Source organism: Ixodes scapularis, unplaced genomic scaffold (genome assembly GCF_016920785.2).
Source record: "Ixodes scapularis isolate PalLabHiFi unplaced genomic scaffold, ASM1692078v2 PGA_scaffold3__209_contigs__length_174095766, whole genome shotgun sequence".
In the NCBI taxonomy this organism is placed as follows: domain Eukaryota; kingdom Metazoa; phylum Arthropoda; class Arachnida; order Ixodida; family Ixodidae; genus Ixodes; species Ixodes scapularis.
Window position 1 is genome coordinate 84,215,053 of NW_024609868.1, and position 24,242 is coordinate 84,239,294.

General features: G+C 45.2%; 1 protein-coding gene across 2 annotated transcripts in view; it reads left to right on the plus strand.

Moving 5' to 3' along the window:
- The window catches only part of LOC8033835 (WD repeat-containing protein 6), a 111,473-nt gene that overhangs the window by 59,553 nt on the left and 27,678 nt on the right, over window positions 1-24,242 (plus strand). For both annotated transcript variants that reach the window (XM_029977787.3, XM_042292513.1), the window contains exons 12-14: window positions 2,873-2,991; window positions 8,857-9,042; window positions 14,058-14,219. In XM_029977787.3, coding sequence (XP_029833647.2) covers window positions 2,873-2,991; window positions 8,857-9,042; window positions 14,058-14,219 — 467 coding nt within the window. The remainder of the gene's footprint in view (window positions 1-2,872; window positions 2,992-8,856; window positions 9,043-14,057; window positions 14,220-24,242) is intronic.

Consider the following 24,242-nt stretch of genomic DNA (forward strand, 5'->3'; position numbering starts at 1 on the left):
CCCTGGTTACGGCCCTGGTGAAGGGGTTGAGGGGTGCTGAAAATCTCAAATTTTGTCCGTTTTTAAAATAACAACTAGGACATGCAGGCAAAAGTGGTTTTTTGTTCTTTACTTCAGAAAGGTGGAGACACCAACCCCCAATTATTTAAACAAAGCACTGAAACTGTTGCACAGCTCCTTTAAATGCATATATTTATGTGGCCAGCTCGCTTTCTTATCCGTGGCTGGGATGTTGCCTCGATGGAGTGCAGAGCTTGCAGTGTGGAGCATGCGATCGATGAGTCCTTTTGGAGCAGGGACTTCCCCCAGTGTGAGTTTAGTGCCAGCAAGGCAAACTAGTACAGATAATGTGAATGCTTTTGCTTGTAAGTCTTGTGCACTGCCAAAGTGGTGCAGGAGTGACAGCAGCGAGTACAGTAAGGCGAAGGGGGAGGAGCGAGAGACACGGCTGCAAAACGAGAGCGCCCAGTCCAGCAGTGACACAAAGGCAGTTGCCACTACACCGTGGCCGATTGGCGGTTTGAGCACCGCTTCACAGACAATCTGTTCAGAGCGTAACATGTGCGACCGACTGGTTTCAGGCGGGCGTGAACAAGGGCATTCTAAGTGCTGCACATTTAGAACGCCTTTAGGAAATTCCAAACAGACAGCCAATTTTAGTATGTGTGTAAAATACGCAAGCTAAAAACTTCAGAAATTGAAACTTTCTCTAAAGCGAAGAAGTTTTCGTTTCAGATTGTGATCGTGTTTAAAACGAGATAACACAAAAAAATATTTTATTTCCATGAAGGAAATGATGGAGGGCCATTTGTTAGTGCAGCTAAAACTGAGATGGCTCATTACTTTGAAATTCTCTAAATTGATTAGAGTTTCAAATAGGATATCATTCCAAGTCTAAAAGCCACAGTGACATACCTAGTTCGGTGTGGACATTTGTTTGACTTGGGATGTCTATAACAAGCAATTGATTTTAGAGCGCAGCTCTTAGGCGCCTACTTCCGGCTTGAGCGCCGTCGCCGTTGGCATTTCCGTAACCGTGAGGTCACGTGACCCCCGTGAGGTCACGTGACCCCGTGAGGTCACATGACCCCAGTGAGGTCTCGTGACCCCCGTGAGGTCACATGACCCCGGTGAGATGACATGACCTCGGTGAGGTGACGTGACTTCAGTGAGGTGACGTGACTCCAGTGAGGTTACGTGACCCCTGTGACGTCAGTGACCCCGTGAGGTCACGTGACCCCGGTGACGTCATGAGGGTCACGTGACCTCATGGTTACGGCGACGCTACTCGGAAGGAGGAGTAGCAGGCAGGATGAGGAGGTGAAGAGGAGGGAGGAGGGGTATACCCTTTCCTCAGTACCCTTCCCTCCTCCTCCTCAAGGGCTGCGCTCTAATTCGGCGTTGCAGGGAATTGTAAACGGCTTTCATTCTTTTGTTTATGTATAACCTAACCTTTATTCCCTTTCAGTCATACAATTAATTTATTTGCAAATTTTGACTACTAGTAGGTACACTTTTTTTAGAGCGCAGCTCTTAGGCGCCTGTTTCCGGCTTTAGTGCCGTCGCCGTCGGCGTAACCACACTTTGCATTATGGGACATTTCCCCATAATGACATCACAGGTGACGTCGTGTGACATCATGAGGGAGGAGGAAGAGGAGATTTTTTCTGCTAAATTTAGAGGAAAAATGTCCCTGCTAAGCTTAGCAGAAAACATTCCCCACTAAGTATAGCGGAAAAATTTTCCAGTTATATTTAGCAGGAGAATTTCAACGTTAAACTTAGCAGAAGCATTTCACGCTAAATTTAGCGGTACAAATTACCTTCTAAATTTAGCGGAAAAATTTCCCCGCTAAATTTAACGGAAAAAATTGCCCGCTAAATTTGGTGGAAACATTTTCCCGCCAAATTGAGTGTAAAAAATTCCTCGCTAAATTTAGCTGAACATTTCCCCGCTAAATTTAGAAGAATTATTTCCCCACCAAATTTAGCACAAAAATTTTCCGCTAAATTTATCAAAAATATTTTCCGCTAAATTTAGTAAACAATTTACCGCTAAATTTAGTAAACAATTTACCGCTAAACTTAGAAGAAGATCCTCCTCACTAAATTTAGCGAAATAATTTCCCGTTAAGTTTAGCGGGAAATTTTCCCTGCTAAATTTAGCAGGAAACTTTTCCCTGCTAAATTTAGCGGAAAAATTCCCCGCTAAATTTAACGAAAAGATTTTCCCGCTAAATTTAGCGAAAAAATTTACTGCCAAATTTAGCGGGAAATGTAGCAAAAATTTCCCGCTAAATGGGAGGGGAGCAGGAGAGGAGGAGGGGAGGGAGAGGAGGGGCATACCATCTCCCCTCCGTACCCTCCCCTCGTCCTCCTCAAGAGCTGCGCTCTAATTCGTCATTAGAGGGAGTTGTAAACGTCTTTCAATTTTGTATAGTATTACATGTTTCACTGAAAAAGCTCTTTATTGTAGGAGTAAATTCAAAGATAAAGAGGGAAAAACAGCGGTACACCAAAGCAAAAATTATTCAATGTGTAACTCTACAAAGTTATCAAAATTAGTTACAATGTTATTTGTTTAAGTTATTCCATTCTTATATTGCCTGAGGGAAGAAAGAAAATCTAAAACAGTAGTTTTCAAATTTATTGTTTTACAATAATGGTATATGAAGGTTGTTTTTTTTGTTTTTTGCAAATTAACCGTTTGAGGGCTCTACTCTGTTTTTTTGGTGAGATGATAAGCTCCCTGTTTGTTTTCCTAAATGTAAAATTAAAAGAACATATATTTAAATGGCTGTTTTATATTCCTGCATGAGGAGATGACACTCCTCAACAATTTGACAACATGATCCATCTGTTTCTAACTGTAGGTGGTGCCAACATCACCTTGCTTGCGGAGGACCTGGTTCACGACGGCCGTGTGCACAGCATCAGGTGGGTCAGCGACACCTGCCCAGCCTTTCTCAGCAGCGGTCCCAATGGCTTCATGGTACGTTGCCCATCTGTGTGCTTCTTTCGTGCTTCTGATCAGCTAATATCTTGGCACCGTCCTCTGGCAGGCAGAAACCTAAACTTTTTATTCGCTAATAAACAATCTTCTTTATAATGCAACAAATTATGAGCAACAAATAGAAATGCAACCCAATGTGTATGTTGTGAGAACCAAAGAAAATTTGCCATTTCCGGCCACCCGGCTGCCAACAACACGCTCTCGGAGCAAGATCTGCTGTCAATACAGTAAGCCGCCAATATGGGTCTTGAGAGAAAAAAAAAACGATGCCGAAATCGCCATTGTCGCTATGCCGATTCTCGACCGAATGTGTTTGCATTCAGCATCGGGGTTTCGACTCGGCGAAGGATGGGAATTCCAACCTTGCAACGGTCCGCATACTGTTGTGTTCGGAGAGCCAGTCTGTTCTCCCGGGTGTTGGTGCTTCCGAATGCAGCCACCACAGCTTCCCTCGATCCCCGCCCTCGGTCCGCACACTGTTGTCACCGAAGAGCCAATCTTCTCTCCAGGACGTCGGCGGTTTCGCACAAACGGCGTCGTCGCTGCGTCTCAGTTTTACGTTGTCGCTTACGTTGTGCCACCGCCACGGCCGCTTGATCGCCCTCCTCTCCCGCCCCCGCGGCACATTGTTGGGAGCGTGCTGGAAGACCTTTCCTTCTTGTAAGGAGGAGAGGGGACGTAACTGGCGAATGAACGGAGTGAAACAGCATGGCAGGAACTGCGCATCGGCCTCACGAAATTAGTCCAGACGAAAGATGGCTGCTTGTACCAAGGTAATATAAATGCTGACAAGAAGGAATACACGACGTTTCGGAAGGGCATCCGCCTGAAACCCTGGCACTAAATGCAAACGCCTTTTGTCAAGAATCAGTGTAGCAACAGCGGTGATTTCGGCATAGTTTTTTCTCTCAAGATCGGGCCTATATTGGCGACTTCTTGAAGAAGGGCGTCTGCCCGAAACGTTGTGTATTCCTTCTCCTCCACATTCTTTTACAGCTGAGCTGTTAAGGGCTAGGTTCCTCAGGATCGTGTCCGGTATCAAACGCCTGTCAACACAAACCTACCTAGACAGCTACTGCCATCTATAAGCGACGGCGGCCAGCACACAACCAGTCTGGTTGCCGCCGTCGCTCGTAGATGGCGGTAATCTTTTCAGCTATCATAGAAGAATGGATAGTGGGGCATGTTGGTGGGAATTCATCGTAAGAAACAGCACGAAAAACAGACGACGACAAAGAACAAGCACACGTAACGATCGCAGCGCTCGTCACGTGTGTTGCTTCATCCTTGTCTGTTTTGCGCGCCGTTTCTACGCTCTTATCAGTTTCGGCTTGGACTTGGGATGGGCCAGCCACGTGCCTTTTCGGGGAAAGAAGACTGGCTGCGGAAAAAGCGGCGACGTACGCAGCAGCGCGAATGGGTCCGCAACCGCCGCAAAGCTGCTGTCGCCTCGACTTCCACTGCGTCGAGCGCAGTGGAAATCGAGAAGTCGGGTAGCAGCAGGAAACAAAATGCTCGGCATAGTCTATTTTTAGCAGGGGAATGGCATCACATGATTTTTTTGAAGCCTAGTTATACAAAAAAAAGTCGGCCCGGAAGTGCGCCGGTTGGAGGTATACTATAAAATTTTACCTCGTTCGGTGGGATTTACGAGTTATGGAGCTGTCGAAATTGACGGGCGGAATTAAGACGGCGAGTTAGGCCAGTTGGTCCTTGATAATGTGAACGCTTGGGCTAGTTGGCAATTCATGCTTCGATGGAACAGCGCGGATGAACAGTCACACAGTTGGTCCTGTCTGCATCTATTCTTGTATCCCTGTTGTTTTGGCATTTAACTTTAAGCATGACGGACGGAGTCGACCGGGGAGCGACGCACGGCGATGCTTGAGATTGTCGAGATGCGGAGTCTGTGAACCACTGAAGCGTGAGATCTGCGTGATAATGCAGAGCACCGCTTGAGCAACAGTTCTGACCAGTAACGTTGATTGCGATGTCTTCGGCAACGAGAAATGATTTAGCGATGCAAGGCATCCGTCCAAAAATTCTAAAGATCCGACATAGAAATGAAAAGGGATCATGGTGAACTCTATACCCCTTCTGCTGCGCTTGTGGGATACCAACTTACCTTGTTGAGGCAGCTTCATTTTGTCACCACAAGTAAAGCTTAGATCCACTTGTCTCGTAGTGTTTTAATTCACCTTTTATTTGCATTAGAACCCCTTCTAAAGTTGAAACAATATGTGCAACACTTATTTACAGCCTAGCTTGATTTGCAACACACATTGACTTATAAAATAGTTATGGTGCCCCTTTCAGACGGACAAAATAATTACAAGGTTGACTGAAGACATGGTAATCAGTGAGGCTCCGCTCAAAATCCTCGGACTGGAAGTGCGCCGAGCACACCACGTTATTTTTTGAGGGGGTCCAACTGCTTCCCCTGTTCAGTGCTTCAACCCATCGGTTGCGACACACAACGTCTCGGGAAACTGGAAGCATATTCGGAAGTGATATATGTTAATTTTGAAGTTTCATCAGCAAAGGGTGTACGCACTCACCGATGAAACGAAACACCCAGTGGGTAGCAAAATGATTTGTTGGCCTAGTTGGTTAAACATTACGAAAATTAAAAAAGCGCTTGTCCTGTGTTGTCTCCCTCTTGTCCTTGTCTTTTGCGCTTTTTTAATTTTCGTAACCCAGTGGGTGACTTCTTCGACCGCTCGGACCGATTACTGCAATTTCCTACACTACACAATCATATTCCAGTTGGGAAACTGCAGCAGACGATTTGTCTACAAAATCCAGCGCGACCGTTGCGATCGCAAACATTTTGCAAGGTGACTCTTCGATAGAGACTACACCTTTGATGTTATTCTCCGTCGTCAGAACCAACATTACTGGATCGCAACAAGGACGTTTGCTGCTCTTGTGCGCTTTCGCAGAAGAAAGGTTCTCCTTTTTTTTGTAAACAGCTCGGAAGAGAAAGCTAAAGCGCACGGAAGGACTGCTGCCCAGGGCCGGCTTGCTCGAATGCAGCGTCTCAGCTGAGACGGACTTGAGAAGGCACTGTCAAGGTTGGAGCGCGTGAGATGCGATTTAAGGGGGGAGGCTGGTCTTTAACTTCGCGTTTTTTATCTTTCAGTTATTGTGCTGCAATTTACTATACTGATGTATTTCTCAGTGGTGATTTCAAATATGCAATTAGTTTTCAGATAGCTTTACTACATCCTGAGTTATCAATAAATTAGTCATTTTAATTAGGTCCTCTTTACGGGTCGTTAGCGTAAAAGTCTTCAGAATACAGTGTAGACCGCATATAACGTATGTCGCGGGAGTCGCAAAAGTCCGCACTATAAGCGGTACCGCGTTATAACCAAAACATCAATTTTTCAGGCCAAAATACATGCCATGAGACTACTTACGTTTGTAAAAGAATTTACTTTATGTTAGGTGAAAAATAAAGCTTAGTTTGAGGAAAGTCTTTATTTCACCAGACTAGAACAGTTCTGTCTCAAGCGTGTCACACATTTTGAAAGAAATGAGCGACTTTTGCCTGGCGCAGCCTTTTAACAGCGTCGCGGGTTGCGGACGGACGTTGCGAGCGTTCAGGATTGCTAACCCTAATCACTTTTGTCCGGCGATGAAAACGCGTGAAAATTCGCATCCTTTATACGGTACGCGCCAGTAATACCTTCAACTTGAGCACAGGCATGAAATGCTCCAAATAAGAAATCCGGGCGATGTTCGAAAACACAGAAAGCACCACTCTAGGCGAAGTAAACAAACACGACGACACGGGCGTTTCTGCCGTCTTGAGAGTGCCGCCACGACATCGCCGCACGAGTAGGTGGATCTTCCCTTCTAGTACGTGCTGGGTTATCATAACGACACACAACGAAAATTCACAGTCAAGGGTAGCGCTTTTACGCGGAACGATGAGCCTCCATCACGCAATCTACGTCGACGATCAAAACCAACGCCATGTTTGCGGATAGACGCAGCCGGCCCGCGACCGGAGAGGAGAAGCGTTGTAATAGAGGTTTGGGGGGGAAAGGAGAGAGCCAATAGTGTGTACGCACTGCCGGCATGCAACGCGCGCGAACACTTCTCCTCGACCTGCGATTGGTCTGTCGTTGCGGTTGTTTCCAACCATCGCAGCGGAGGGACGCGCGCACGAGAACGACACGTGTATGCGTCCCTCCGTCGCTATGGCAACTGCAGCCTCTCTCTTCGCATCTCCCGGTTTCTTCCAGTCACCTCCTTGCCCCGCGAGTGCCGCTCGCGGCTCGCGCCGTTATCTAGCGCCGCAAAGGGAAGCGTGCTCGTTGCGCCGGTCAGTCGGCACGGCCGCCGGGCTCTTCCAGAAACCGCACTATAACCGGTATTTCCCTTCGCGCGCCTGCATTTTAAGCGGTATGTAAATACATGGAGTTCTATGGGAGGCGAACCGGTGGTTTAAAAAAGCCGCGTTATACCCGGTCCTGCACTATAAGCGGTTACGTTGTAAGTGGTCTATACTTATATCGGAAATTTTTATAGAATTGCATTCCCCCAGACATGTTTTGTGCGGTGATGCTATTTTTGTTGCTTTTTATCTCATACAATAATTTTAATTAATTAGTCTCCAAAAGATATAACCTCCCGTTTTGTACAACTTCGTTGCAGATGTGTTTTACCAATGTAATATAATTAGATTAGACTTAAAATAGCATCACCGCACAAAACATGTCTTGGTGAATGCAATCCTATAAAAATTTGTGATATATTGTGAACAATTTTATGCTAAAGGCCCGTAAGGATGACCTAATGAAAATTACAAATTTCTTAATGACTCGGGATCTAGTAAAGCTATCTGAAAACTAGTTGCATATTTGAAATCACCACTGAGAAATACATCAGTATTCTAAATTTCAGCAGGATCAATGAAAAATAAAAAACAAAAAGTTAAAGACCAGCCTCCCCCCTTAACATTGAGCGCTACCTTTGACAGCGCTTTCTTGAGACAGTCTCTGCTGAGACGCTGCTTCGAGTGAGCCGCTCGACTTGCATTACGAAGCCTCCTAGAGATTTACCAACGACATAGGTGCACCGCAAAGAAGTGCTTTAGTTCTGAAATTCCACATTTCAAGCTCTATCCGCAGCGGTCGAGAAATGCGAGGCACAAGAACGACAAGCAAACCCTACAAATCTGGCACCCACCGCCTCCAAGCTCACTGCCTACTCTGTAAATGCAAGGCCAAGAACGACAAGCAGACGCTAGAAGTCCAACACCCACCACTTCCGCGCTCACTGCCTATTCCGTAGATCGAACATACTACAGCTCACCATAATAGCACCTCTACTAAAACCTACCAGAAAAAGTCACGTTAGTGGGCCGACTCGTCCTGAGATTCATACCGTTTCCAGGAAAACGTGAGGAGGGTGGGGGGAGAGGCGGCTTCAGAAGAGGTTGCCTTGCGGAAGCTAGACTCGTGACGTCATGCCATCTCCCTTATTTCTAGACTGCCCGCTAAACCTGCAAGCCTGCCTTCCCCTTATTTCATGGCACTGAAAAGCACAGTGTCATTTTCGCTTGACCATTTCCCAATAACTATCCTGAATTTCACGATAATAAATAGCATACCGGAAAGGGTAGAGGCCGGTGATTTTGAAAATATAGTTATTTGAGGTAGCTCAAAGAATTTTCAGAGTACCGTTGAAACCAGCTGACCCGGTTAAACAGTTGGAAACGCTCCAGAATCTTGGCACACTTTTTGTCGTCCAATCATGAGCGGCAGCAAGGGAGCGCAACATGTCCAAGCACACCAAAGTGCAGACATGTGAACCGGCCTTTTCGTTTCTCAGATCCTGACCCAGCTGGCGGACGACGTGCCTTCGTCAGACGAGCTGGGCAGCGTGGAGTCCCTGAGCACCTTCCTCCTGCCCAGGGGCAGGCAGCGCTGGGCCACGGCGGCCATCCTCTTGCCCCCATGCCTGTTCGTCGGGGACCGGTCTGGCAGCGTCCACGCCTTCCTGCTGGACGACGATCAGGTCGGCCGTCCTCTTTTATTGGGGCCGTTTTTCATATTTGGGGGGGCCATTTTTGCTATTTGTTTTAACACGTCATTGCTATTGGTGACATGCGCGATAAAAAGCGTCGCTGCGGTAGGCCTTCCACGACTTGCCGGGCACTCGCTGTGAAGTCTTTAGCGATGTTAATCCCGCTTTCGTTGACGGAAAAAAGAGTGAAGAGAGATGGTCAGCTATGACAGCATTGGCTTAAGAATGTGCCAACTTCGAACTTGCACCGTGCATTCTACACAATTCCTCGAACTTGTTGTCTGCAGCTGGTAATCTTTGTCGTGACATCGCTGGTAGAAACTAGAAATGTGCGAATACAGTCATACCCGGCTATATCGAACCCGTTTACATCGAACCATCCCTCATATTGAACAATTTTTGTGCACAGTAATGTTACAGTGATAATATATAGCAAAAAACTATGGTTACATCGAACAAAAATAGCAGCCGCTACCGATATATCGAACTGCCAAGAGCGCCGTTTTGCTCTGCTAGCTGGCTTTCCCCCAATGCGAGCGGCCGTATTGGGGGAAAGCCAGCTTGCAGAGCATGCTGGCTTTTTTTGTTTTTTCTTGGTGGCCGCGTGGATCGCTTGGAAGAATGAAAAAAAAAAAAAAAACTCTTTTGCGGAGAGAGTGGGGAGAGGGTGCTCCGTGCCCCCTCTCCTAGCTCTGTCCGCAAAAGAAAATATTATTTTTTCTTCCGGGTGGTTGATGCAGCCGCCGGAAGAAGAAAAAGTTGTCTTGTGCAAATAGTGGATTTTGAGTTCGAAGCAAATTGGGGTTTTGGCCGAATATTTTCGATTTGCATATCGAATAGTTTTCCCCGCCTTTCACTGGCATTGCATAATGCTTAGACGAAAACCCAGCTAAACTTGTGAAGGTTGTTCCACTTGTCCATTTATAAGCTGAGTTTAATCTATCTACATTTATGAACTGTGACCTCAGAAGGTCTGGTGTCTTGGGATGGCAAGTAAACAACAGATTTGACATAAAATGAATCCTATATAGATCGCCAACTATACCAATTGAGTGAATTTACAAATCTTGCTATATAAAATATTCTTTCTTTAATCTCGAGTTAAAAAATAATGAATCGTGCATGATGAACGCAGGTTGTAAGGGCATCTTTGCCTAACATAGTATACTCTTGAATAACAGTTTAGCTTTGAAACTTTTACTACAATGTAGATATACACATTCACAAAGTTTTCATTTATTTTCAAATACATTCGGCACAGGTGCACCATCTTGCTTTGAATGTATGCTTTACTTCTAAGCACGCAATTATGATATTCATACTTTTCTAAGTGTTTATCCAGCGGGTTACCCCGTTGAGTGCGCTTCTTACCGAGCACCAATGTAATGCAAAGAAGCAACGCCCGCAGAACTCGCTTTTGCGGATATTGCTTCTCCACAGCGCACCGGTGCTTAATAAGAAGCGCACTCAACGGGGCTACCCTGTCGCGCTCTTTTTCGCGTTGGAATTGTTAATTCTATGTCTTCCTGGCAATGTCTGTCTACTTGAGCGGCCTCAGCGAAATTATTGAGGCTCGTTACACCGCAAAACTCGGCATGAGTAATATAACATGCGGCGATTCATTCCGCGTGGACGCCGCAGAATGGACGCTAAAGCCTGATTCACATGGTGAGGTTCTGCTCGCTATTTTCAGTCATGACGTCGCTCGGGCTGCTATCGTTTGAAAGAGCAGACGACAAGCAGAAACGTTTCAGAGAGCAGACGACAGCTCGATTGATGAGGCGGCCGTTTCAATGTGATGACGCACTGAACGTAGTTCGCAGGTGGTCCGTGCAACTTGACAGTTTTTCCACTTTCATATTGGAACAAAACAAATAAATCTGATGACCACAAGTATCCGTGAGTTCAATCCAAAGTGCTTTCCTCCCAATCAAATCTGACGGTGTCTGCTTTTCCTTTTTAACAGCCCCTGTTCACGTTCTCGGACGAACCGAGCAGGCAGAAAACGCATAAAAACTGACCTTCAAACCTTTCCTGATCCTTTTGGTAAAGCCCCAGTCGCGGCATTTTGACGAGAAGGCAGGGTTTTGTCCGGTTTCTTCCGAAGTAACGCAGGAATGCACGTGCCCCATGGCGGCTTCTGCCCACAGCCCCAGATCTGAAGTGTGCCTGACAGATCACCACTGCGCCGTGACGTAACAGAGATGAGTTTGTGTATTATTCGAAACTACTATTCGAAATTTCGAATATTCGCACAACCCTAAAAAAAAGCCAGCTTGCTCTGCTAGCTGGCATTCCCCCAACGTGTCCGCCTGCCGTAGGTGAAAGCTAACTTGCAGAGCAAAACGGTACTCTGCAGGAGAAGGTGCTGCTGCTCGGAGGTGCTCCAAGCTCTCGGCATAGTTTGGCGCTAATGTGCTTTCATTGTGTAATATGTCAGCAGAAAGTGATTTTTGAGTCAAATTCATTGAAACTTTTATATCGAATTACTCGCTATATCAAACTGGTCGACGTTTTTTTGCGAGTTCGATAAAAACGGGCTTGACTGTATTCGAGATTTCAAATATGAATAGAATATTTTTCTTATTTGATTCACAATCAACTCTAGATTCAAAAATTCAATAATTTTTGAATATTTCAATATGGCCGTATATTCGGGCAAATGGTGAATAATCTGCTCGCGGGACATGCCCTGAACATTCAGAGCTTCCTTAAAAACCACATTTAGTCGCATAAAATTGTGGGTATTATAGCCATTTTTTAATAAACCCCGCCATTTTCGTTATACATAGAATTATGTATTAGCTCACAACGAGGGAGCAGTTTTGGTTTTCGTTTTGCCAAGCCTGCATTGTGGTTCACTTTTCTAGCGACTTTATTTTTTCTGCTGCAGAAGCGAGGGTATTTTCTGCTGCAGGAGCAATTGTCACTGGAAAAAGGGAGCGCTTATGTTCTGAACATGTGGAAAAATTAATTTTCTTGCATGATGATTTGCAATAATTGCATTAGCAGCTGATACGGTATCTAACTTGCTATCTAGTCAAGGGCAATGTCAATTTTCTTAAAGAAGGTCACTACCAGTTGTTTGTGCGACAGCATTACAGGTTGCTTTTTTACATGCTATCTAGACATGTGCAGTTTTGTACACCCTTAATTTTGTAATCTGTATAACTTGTCAGTTGCACCTTTTGCCTGCTTTCATGTGCAGTTGACAGGCGATTACTAGTCAAGGTATAATAGCTCTGTTGTCAGGTAGTTTTGTTTACTCGAATTTGTTAACATCATTTTTGGTTTCGAAGGTAATAAAGAAAGTGTTTGCATATTTTTTTTTTGTTATTTCTCAATGGTACACACACATTCTAAACACATTCAATATTTAAAGCTATCTCTTTTTTTAACACTCATATTCGGTTTGTATTTAAAAATTTCAATATTCACAGACCCCTAGTAGGAGTCATAAGGGGGCACCACCAAAACATCCCGTCACCGATAGTACCCTTGCTTCAATTCGTAATACAAAATTTTTTTTTAGGTACCACCCTATTACAGTTATTGCTTTATGAAACCCTAGTTTGAGCTAAATCCAAATATGCAAGCTCAGACTGGTAGGTTAGTGCAGAAGTCTTTATTTCAACCCTTTAAGCTATTCAGAACCATTCTACACGTTTTACCGTAAAATACCGGGCAAGCGCTCTCTCAAAATTCAGAGATAATCGAGAAAAAATGGGGTATGGGCGCTTGTCCGGTCATCAATTTTACGTATGAATATACTGTGTGTATTTTCTCCGATCTTGTGAATTTGGGATTGGGTGCTTAATGTGGAATGGGCAGATGTGCGGTATTTTATGGTATACTCTAACTATCACCATTCTTCAAGTGTTACATTTATAGAATCTAATCTGTCCTGCCCTATCTATTGCATGGGCTCTTGTTTGTATCTATTTCATAGGACAGTGGTTTCAAACTCATTAGAGTGTGGGGGCCACACAGTCCACACCGGAAAGGTCGCGGGCCAACGTAAGATGTAAGAAAATTTTAAAAAGAAGAGACTTTGCTCTTTACGCTTTTTGTAAAATCACAGTTTTGCCAGTGAAGTCTTTCGGTTTCATTTGTTTCATGACCACTTCGGGCCCTGACCCCTCCCGCCAATGTGCTGCCATTTTTAATGGAACAAGAGAAGAAATACACCGTCGTTCTTGTTGCTCAATTCACTCAGGAATTAAACAAGCTCAGCATGTTTTTTAAAAAAAAACACTAGTTAATTTGGCAGTTTTTGCTTTTCTGACGATTTTTGTTACAACACTCTGAGCAAATATTTGTCTTTTAATGGGGATATTTTTTTGTAAGCGAGAATCCCGAGCTCGTATTTTTATTTTTGGCAGTTGCTCTGACTGATTGAGAGTTCGCACAGCCGAGATGCATCCTTAAATGAATAGCTCGCACTTGCAGCCTAGTTGCGGAACAGTTGTACATTACAAAAAAAGCTGGGAAGCACAAAAATAAATATAAACAAAGAGCAAATGTACACAGATAAGTATAAAATATGTGAATACGTTAAAAGAGCAGAGCTACTTTTCGAGTAAAAATGATTAGACGAGATGAGATCACTATGGCGTATGCCATTTCTAGCGCTCGAGACGTGGGAACCGGAACTCGTAGGCCGGTTGCCTGCGAGCTGTGTCCCAGCGAGTCGCAGGCCTCATGCGGCGCCGCATGTTTGAGACCCCTGTCATAGGATATATTACAATAATTATAGTCTTAGGAAGTCACTAATGCAATAAAACTAACTGTCAGAAAGCTCATAATTCTTTGTTAGAATTAAACTTCAATAACCTCAAACTTATATCAACAAAACTGGAAATTTGAAGCCCTCGTTATTTATTAGCTGCGATATGCAGAAGCAGTGCCCACCTAAATTGTTTCTGGTTGGCGAGTTTGGGTGTCAGCCTAGTTGCCTGGGGTGTTTGAAACTGGAGCCTGTTCATAGCCGGGGCGTGGCATCCCAGGACATGGTGGAGCCATTCCGCACCTTCCACGCCATCCATGGCTGCAACGGAGTTACAGACATGAAGCACACCGAGGACACCTTGGTCACATCCGGGAGGGACGGCAGGATCCTGCTCTTCAGCGTGAAGAACCAGGAGCTGCGCTTTCTACGAACCTTTTGGGTGAGCCGCCAACACCTTTCATAGGGAAGACACTTCCTGGGAATGTCAACTTTTTAATTGCTCGCTCGATTGGCATGAAATTTGCAGGTAGTGTTTGTAGCCAGAGTAGACTCCCCTTAATTCAGGCTCCAGGAAGCCACAAACCTTGTTTGATTTTTCAAAAGTTTGAATTATCAGAAACTCATCTAAATATGATGCAAGATAAAATTTTGATTTACCTTATGGATGGCTACAGAGAGAAAGCAGATGTTCAATTATTTCCTCTACATAGGCCTACTGATCATTAGCAGCTATGCCACACATGAAACATTTTGTGAAATGTATGACTCAAGTTGATGTATCCCTCAAAAATGTTGTTTCACATGGACTGTTTTGTTCATCAGGTCAAGAAGGTGTCTAACGGGCATCATACGGAAGTTTTCCTAGCAACTTGCGTGGACGCTGTGACGTGGACCTCCGCCATGCCGCCATATCACAGCGTCCATGCAAGGTGTTGTGGAAATTCCCGCGTGGTGACCGTTCTCACAGCTCGTGTATGCCCTGCTTGAATCCTGTTGAGTGCGCTTCTCACCGAGCACTGGTACACTGCGGAGAAGCAAGCAAGCTCCGCGGGTGTTGCCTCTCTGCAGTGCCCCAGTGCTCGGAAAGAAACGCGCTTAACGGGGCCGCGAGAACCAAAACTATGAATTACGGTACACGAAAACGCCATTCAAATTAAACGGCTTATAAGTACATTAAAAACATTGCGGGACGACCAAATTTTTTTTAAAAATTTTGTTGTAATTAGTCAAAGGTATGAAACATACGAGTTTTAATTAACGCTAGCCTACTGCATATAGAAAAGGGGCGTGCAAAGTTACAGCCCTGTGAACCATTTTTATGAGATACTACACTTTTACAACGAAGTAAAGCACAGTTTGGCATGGAACCTGCTGAATGGATTTTTCATTGAGAAATGGTGTTGATAATTACATATTTTTCTGGTGGAATGCATACTGGAATACATGTTGACAGTTACTATAAAACAATTTTTAAACAAAATATGAATTTTTAAGCTAAAAAATTAATGACTAATTTCTTTCTGCATTTATTTAGTTTAGCAAATTAAAATGTTTCATAATAAAGGAACATGAAAATGCAATATCTAAGTTCATAGTAACCAGCTTCATAACTTTTTGATATGTAAGCCACAAAAATTAAGCCTGTTGGTAGTTTCATACTGAAACAATAAATTTATTAAGTGAAATTTATGCAAAAAAAAAAAGGAATGGAGAAGAACACATTCAAAGTGCTCGAACCTCTACCTTTTCTTTAGTATCGGGGGACAGAAAATAATTTATAAAAAACAACAACTATACAGTGTAAACAAATGAAACTCTCTGGGAATTCTCTCTAAAAGTTGGCAGATGTAAATATGGCATTTTTCAAAATCAACTTTATTTGTGGAAATATTTTTCTTTTGGTTAGTGTTCCCCCTTAAAGATACGAAAAGTTTCATAACTTTGGTATGAGAAACTATTAACACTTATGAAGTTTCATTACTTTTGTAAGAAAAGGCTCATAACCTGTAATGAAAACTCTAGAGTTGTTTGAATGTTTGAATTTTCAAATAGTTTAGAATAATGAGCTATTCAATAATCGCTTCGAGATGAATTGCAATGTTCATACTTTCAGGGGTGGTCCAGTTGCATCATTTGCACTATTTTGATAAATTCCCAATTGCCTTGCTGCACCCTAGGGGCAAAATTGCACAAAACTGCACCAGAACGAATAAATCTGCAAACTAATTGGAGTTTTTGTTTTCATCTGGCAACTGTGGGGATCCAGTGGGGTTTAGCCATCACAATTTAATCCAGGTTTCCTGCTCCGCTGCAATGTTTCACATCAATTGTACCAACATTTTTAATGCAGCGCAGTTTTAACAGCTGTAGTTGCATTTCAAATCAAACTTCTGAAGATGAGCAAGCACAGGCAATTCTTTTTTTCTTCATGCCCATGTTCAGAAGTGTGCAAACACGTTCAACGACTGCAGTAGAGACAAAGGCAGCCTTTGTCTCCATTGCACTCGTCGAGCGCATTACGCAGGCGTCTGGCATTTGGCTCGCGTTCAAGTGCATTCAATGAGTGCAGCGGAGAGAAAGGCAGCTAGCTTTAGGTCTACCCGCTAGTCGTTCAAATCAAAGCACGGCATTCGGACGTCCCCGTGCGCTCGTCTTCTCCTCTTCCTCACTTTCTCGGCGTATAGCTTCCCTGCAGTGCATAAGTGCTCAGTGAGAAGCGCACTCAACGGGGCTAGCCCGCCGCGATTATGCAAGAGTAATGGCGCATTTACTCTTACGGACTCGCAGGCAGATCCGCGCAGGCGGAAACTGGATTTTGGAGCCAGGTGGTGAAATTGACTCGTCGCTGGCAGAAAATCTGGATTAGTCCGGGACCCATATCCAAATTTTCCACCAGCGATGAATCAATTTCGCCCCCCTTTCTAAAATCCACTTTCTGCCTGTGCGGATCCGCCCAGGAATCCTCAAGTGTAAACGCGCCATTAGGCAGCGATCTCTTGATAACCTGCATTCATCATTCGCGTTTGTTGTTTTTGTTGTCAAATCTGAAATTAAATGAAAGAATAATTTGCATTGAGCCAGCAGATTTATAAATCTCCTCAATTAAGATAGCTGCAACAAGTTTGTCGTTTACGTGCCGAAGCTCGTAAATATAGTTATATTAAAATTAACTGAGCTTAGAAGTGGACAAGTGGTAGGCTGGGAACAACCTTCACATGCTCAGCTGAATTTTCGTTTAAGCATGGTACATGGAGTGAAAGGCTCTGAGTAACTGTTCAATATTCGGTCAGAAAATATTTGGCCAAAAACATTATTCGCTTCGAATTCACTTCAAACTCAAAATCCACCATTCACACGTGCCTAGAGAATTGATCAATTTTGTATGAGAAATTTTACAACTTTTTATAAAAAAAACTTTCAGAACCATTGTATGGAAAGATTCATAACTGTTTATGAAAAGTTCCGTAAATTTTGTATGAAAAGTTAGAAACACTTATTGAAGTTTTCATAACTTTATATAATTATTGAATATCATTAAAGATTTGGTCAGTTTTTCCTCTCAGCGTGGCTGGGTCGTGTGGTCATTTCTACTGTCCTTACCATTTGACTGGCCTGCTTGCAAATATTAATCAGGCAGAAGGTAATGATTTGGCAATGGTGCATATTTTGGGCTCTTGCAAGGTCCTCGGAACTCCTAGTTTAATAAAAAAAATTTTCAGGAAGCTTGTTAACTTAGGCCAGTTGAACATGCTAAAAAATGTGCAGTCATTTAGAAATTATCACATTGCTTTGCTTCACTCTCTTGTTGTCAGTGCAGCAAAATGCAACGAGTTTACCCTGTCTTTTTTTATGCATATGTGCTTTGAAGTTAGAACAGCTTTCAAACCCTTATTCTCTGCTTTCTTAAGCTTTGCTGTGCACTCACACTCCGAGATAAATAGTTAGACAGTGGGTCTAGTGATCGGGAAAACGGGAAATTGTCAGGGAAATTTTAATTACCGGGAAAAATCACGGATATTGTCAAAAAACGAGCCCAATCAGGAAAAATGAGCTGGAAACATAGAAAAATAGGCAATAAATTCTGCTTAGAGAGGAGGACGGGCTCTGCTTACTCTATGTAGAGTGTGCTACTTGATGCAAAGGGAACAGCTGACAAATCCAGTTTAAGCAAGGAGATTAGAAGGGTAGGAGGAGGCATGACATCAGCCGCATAGTCTCCACAAGCCATGCTCCCTTGACGCCTCGCCTCTTTCTTTTTTTCCTTCTTTCCCTCCTCACTTATTGGGCCAGTGTGATCACAGCACGTGACCGTCGCGTGGTTGATGGTTGCAGGTAGCGGGAGCGTGGTGCTGGTACGTTTCATTTATCAGTCATCGCAGCTAGAAACCGTGGCCCGCGCCCAGCCTACCGATTCTACACCTGCTGCACTTTGTTATGTACCCTCAACTATAAAGTAAATGCATTCTGTTTTCTACAGACCGGTGCTATCCTGAAAAGGATAGTATTCAACGTGGAATGTCAGCACTGTAACGATTGCCTGTTGGCGTGTTTTGGGTAATGTACCTTGCATCTGCATGCATCAGCGGAGAGCATTTTTTTATCTCCTGGCCACTAACTACAACAGTAGCCAAAGCAAGAACAAATTATACACGCATGATTGCGTAACTATGTCGACCCGACAGGTTGGACCAATACTTAGGCACTTTTACAGCGATGATTTTCGCGCCCGCCTGCAAATTTGATACCTGCGCTCTCATCGCTCTCATGTTATATCACGCTACACTACGTTTGGCTTTTTTTTTTCGTTGCGGCCACTATGCAGGTCGTCCGCTGGGACGTTTTATCGTGGTTGTGACAAATTGAACTAGCTCAACTTGACTCAAGGTTGGGAGATGTTTCATTGACTATGGGAAGTGCACGGAGCACACCACGCTCCACTTTGATGGGGTCCAGCCACCGCTGCGACCAACGGCCGAAATTCATTGTTTCCGCAGTCCGGCGACCGTCGAAAATCTGAGAGGATTCTTGGATCGATTCCTGTTATCGTAAGACTATGTGTGTGTTATACGCCAAGGGCTTACTGGTGAAAGGTAACCCCTGCTGAAGAAAAGCCAGTCCATTGCGGCAGCCGACCACGCTGCAAGCACCCATCCTGTAGCCGAAGGAAATTAGCATCCCGGCGACACCAGGCTTTCGTTTTCTCTGTTGCGATTGCAGCAATTGCCCTGATCGTCCCGTGTACCAGCAGCAATGTGTCGTCTGCTCGTGATTCGCCTCCACCTTTTGCTTGCTTGCTTCCTTCACGTCTAGCCTTCAGTCTGATATAACCTACCGGACAGAGCGTGCGCAAGCCTGCAACGAATCCTTCTGCAATCAACCATTCATCTTGCACGTGACATGTCATGCGCACGAATTGCCAGAGAGATCTACGGTCACGTTGGCCACAACATCGTTTAAACATTTTATGACTAGCCTTCACACATAATGCAACGTGCCCCGTCCTAGTACTTATAACCTCCTTGAGTCCAAGCCATGCATTGGATTGGATTGGATTGAGGGCATGACACTAGGCTATATCCAGTTAGAGCCACTAAATTTAGTAATTCCTACAACGTCTTTCGAGAGAAATTGCAAAAAAAAAGAAGGAAGAAAGTTGGGAGGAGTCAGATGTTCAGAAAAACAAGAAAAGAGTAGTCGCTGTTGTGAAAGAACTAGAAGAAAAGTGAAGGCTGCTTGTGCAATGGGGCTGACATTCTTAAGCAGTAAGAGTAGATTGTGTTTGCTTAAACTTTTGGCAATATTAGACACTCTATAGTTTGTTGCAGCTCAAGAAAGTAGGGTAAGGGAAAGGCAGGCTGGGGAGGAGGAAGCAGCCGGAATGCTGGAGAAGAGAGGGGGAAAGCTCCTTCTCTCTTTAGCGTTCCGTCTGCTACCACCTCCCCGGCTTGTCTTATCCTCACCCTACCTTCTTGAGTTGCAACTGATGTTAGTCAGATACCCTAATTTGTGCTGTCTATAATTATGCCCTATAAATAAAAAAATGTCTTGTGTTGTAATAATCTTGTATATTAAGTGCCTCTATTGTGGTCAGGGAATTTCACCTGAAAGTTTCGAGGAAAACTTGGAAAAATCAGGGTATTTCAAAATAATAATTTGCTAGACACAAATCAACAAATCTAAGGAAACAAATCTATTTGTTATGTATCGAGGTGCGGAGCACGGTGTGAATAAAGACGACGACGAGGGCGCTCGGGCAGTCCGAGCCGAGGCTGATAGCCAGCCATACATCACTTCGCGTTCGGTCTCTTAAGTATGATATTTTCTTAGAAATATCACATTGGCGACGAGCAAAACGTAACAAACTACGCGGGCAAAGACACAAAAAAGGACGGAGAGGCACCAGATTTCTTGGCAAGGCAAGTCTTTCTGGATTTTCTCCGATTACGATGCCTAAGCTCGAACCCTTTCTCGGAGAAAGCAAGGATGAATGGGAGGAGTATGAGGAAGTACTCGAGCAATATTTTATTGCAAATGACATAGCAGAGGAAAAGAAGCGCGCAGTATTTTTGTCAAACTGTGGCAAATGCACATATTCGCTTCTCAGAAATTTTCTGGCTCCAGAAAGGCCTAGAGATGTTGCCTATGACGACATTATCACGAAACTGAACGGGCATTACGCTCCCAAGCCTTCCGTAATTGTAGAGTGTCTGAAGTTCCACACAAGGATTCGTCAACAAGGAGAAGCCGTGAGCGACTTTATTGTATCTCTGCGGAAGTTGGCGGACTCCTGCGACTTCAAGACGGTGCTGAACGACATGCTTCGAGATCGGCTAGTCTGCGGCATCAATAACGACCTCATGCAGACCCGACTTTTGGAAGATGCAGAACTGACTTTTGAGAAAGCGGTCAAGGTCGTCGTAGCCATGGAAGCCGCGACGAAAGATTCCCAAGCAATCGCGTGCCGGGCTGGGACGACTTCAGCTGTCGAAACCAATCGCCTATCAGAGCACTCATCTAGACAGTCTCGGCGTCGTCACTGCGGAAAGTCACACGGCTCAGCAGCATGTCGTTATGCTAATATGACATGCCACAACTGCAAAAAGGTTGGCCACCTCTCAGCGGTCTGCACAGCAAGATCCTATGACGAGTCAAGCAGCATCAAGAAAGATGGGAAAGCCGCGCGAGACTATCAGAACTCGCCAGGACGACGGTCGGAAAAGGCGCCATCGGCGGTTACAGTTCACAGCCTCGACGACCCCAACGATCAGGACAGTGACGATGATCCTCCAACGTACAACATGTGGCAACTGAAAGCATCTCAGGTTCCTCCAATTATTGTAACGGTCATTATTCAAGGCAAACCAGTTGACATGGAACTCGACACTGGGGCAGGCGTCTCCGTAATGGAAGAAAGACGTTTACGAGAATTGTTGCCGGATGTGAAGGTTGTCCCCTCCAATGTCGTTCTTAGAGGGTACTCAGGAGAGTTGACACCGGTTCAAGGTTGCGCCGAGATCCCGGTGAAGTACAACGATCGAGAAGCTCTTCTTCCTCTGTTCGTCGTTGGCGGAACTTCCCCAACTCTGCTGGGACAAAACTGGATACAAGCTCTGGGTCTACCCCTTGCTGACGTCGTAAATCTACATAATACATCAACAGAGGGTCTTTTCAGCAAATTTCCAGAGGTGTTTTCTGGTGGGCCGGGTCTGCTGAAGAACGTGGAAGCCAAGATTTGCGTGCCAGATGGATCAAGACCCCGGTTCTTCAAGCCACAACCAGTCCCCTTTTCATTGCAAGATCTGGTCACTCAAGAGCTTCATTGGCTAGAACGGGAAGGAATTTTGAAGCAAGTCAGGACTTCTGACTGGGCAGCCCCGATTGTCCCGGTACTAAAAAGAGATGGTCGAGTGCGAATCTGTGGAGACTTTAAGGTCACCATAAACGCAGCAGCCCAGGTGGAAACGTACCCGATGCCGAGAGTCGAAGAGCTCTGGACGAAGCTCTCCGGAGGCATCAAGTTCTCTAAGTTGGACCTCAAAGATGCTTACCAGCAGGTGGTACTCTCTCCGGCCTCAAGGAAGTACGTCACTATCAATACCCACAAAGGATTGTTTGAGTACACAAGGCTACCTTTTGGTGTTTCATCAGCGCCGGCGATTTTCCAGCGAGAAATGGAAAACCTGCTTTGTGACCTCAGGCACGTTGTCGTCTACTTTGATGACATCTTAGTAACTGGAGTGGATGACTCGGACCACATGAGAAATCTCGAAAAAGTACTTCAGCGGCTAACAAATGCAGGATTGAAGCTGAAGTTTGAAAAGTGCGAGTTTTTTTGCATCAAAGGTAGAGTATTTGGGACACCTGATCGACCACACAGGTCTTCACCCTTCGCCAAGTAAAGTGGAAGCAATTGTAAAGGCACCAACTCCAAAAGACACAAAGCAACTACAAAGTTTTTTGGGCCTGCTTAATTTTTACAGAAGATTTCTACCCAATTTGTCAAGTGTCCTGGAGCCGTTACATCGGCTGCTGGGAAAAGGATCACGCTGGGAGTGGTCAGGAGAGCAAGAATGCGCGTTCGAGCGAAGCAAAGAGCTGGTAACTTCTGCTGGTGTCCTTGCACATTACGACCCCACGAAGCACCTTGTGCTAAGCTGCGACGCTTCACCCTATGGAATTGGAGCTGTACTGGCGCACAGGAGTTCCATGGGCGAGGAGAAGCCTATTGCATTCGCATAACGTCGTCTCATGGCAGCAGAACAGAACTACAGCCACCTGGACAAAGAGGCTCTTGCACTCATGTTTGGAATAACAAAATTTCACCAATATCTCCGGGGTCGACCTTTTGAGGCAGTCACTGACCACAAGCCCCTGCTGGGACTATTAGGCGCTGACAAAGGCATTCCCCCACAGTGTTCACCAAGAATCCAAAGGTGGGCCTTGAAACTAGCTAGCTAGAGCTACGCCTTGGTCTATCGTCCTGGAAAAACTCTTGGTCATGCTGATGCGCTGAGTCGCCTACCACTGGTGACTAAGAAATTCACAGTGCCAAAGCCCGCAGATGTTTTCATGTTGGGACGTGACTACAATATTCTCTCCCCAGAAGCTATTGTGACAGCTATGGGACGAGATCCGGTGTTGTCGAAAATACGTGAGGTGCTATGGGCCGGTTCAACTTTTCCCGCTACACCAGAGTGGCAACCCTACGCTACAAAAACGCAGGAGCTCAGCGTGCAAGACAATTGCGTGCTATGGGGTACGAGAGTAGTAGTTCCGAAAATCCTAAGAGGAAGTGTGCTGGACCTCCTGCATGAGGGACACCCAGGAATCACCAAAATGAAGACGGTGGCAAGAAGTCACGTTTGGTGGTATGGCATTGACGAAGACATTAAGGTCAAGGTCAACAGCTGTTCTGTGTGTCAGGAACACCAGCGAGCACCACAACCAGTGGTAACGACACCTTGGCCCTTTTCCGAAAAAGCTTGGTCACGCCTTCATATAGATTTCGGGGGACCATTTCAAGGACGATATTTCTTAATCCTCGTAGATGCCTATTCCAAGTGGCTCGAGGTGATGGTCGTTCCCTCACCTTCGGCGGAGGCAACGGTGAATTGTCTTTGATCAATATTTGCCACGCACGGATTGCCTGACCTGATCGTGAGTGACAACGGACCAGCCTTCACAAGTGCTGTATTTCAGGAATTCCTGAAGGGGAACGGAATTCGTGGTATGAGGATCCCCCCATATCACCCGGCATCTAATGGGGCTGCGGAGAGAGCAGTTCAAACAATCAAGAACAAACTCAAGAAAGCTTCTTCGGGAGATTTTCAGACAAAGATTTCACGAGCCCTTCTGCAGTATCGCACAACACCTCACGAGATCACTGGACTAACACCTGCGGAGGTCCTAATGGGACGGAAACCTAAAACTGCAATGGACTTGCTGCATCCTGATTTTCGTTCTAAGGTCGTACTAAAACAACTGAAACAGAAGCAACGTTGTGATCATGGAGCTAGACGACGGCCACTGCTGCAACCGGGTGACAGCGTTTGGGCAAAGAACTTCCGACCTGGGCCTGACTGGATCTCTGCGTCCGTAGTGCACCCCGCAAGCGCATCATCATCACAGGTTGTTCTAGATGACGGCACATGTTGGCAGCGCCACGGTGACCACCTGCGACAGACAGTTTGTCCCGCTTCGGAACAAGAGACATCTGGTAACCAGTTGCCACAATTGCCTTTAGTGGACGTTGCATTACCCGGATCTTCTGCGCCGCCGAGAAATCCAACAGCGTCGTCTGTACCTCCGGTGCCACCACCTGTACCTGCGGTGCCAGCATCCCCGCAACGTTCCGCACCCGAGCTTCGAGCTCCATTGGCCAGCCCTAGCCAAAGGGAAGCTTCCCTTATCGGATCGACCAGTTTTAACGTTGAAGCGAGCTCAAAAGTGAGAAGATCCACGA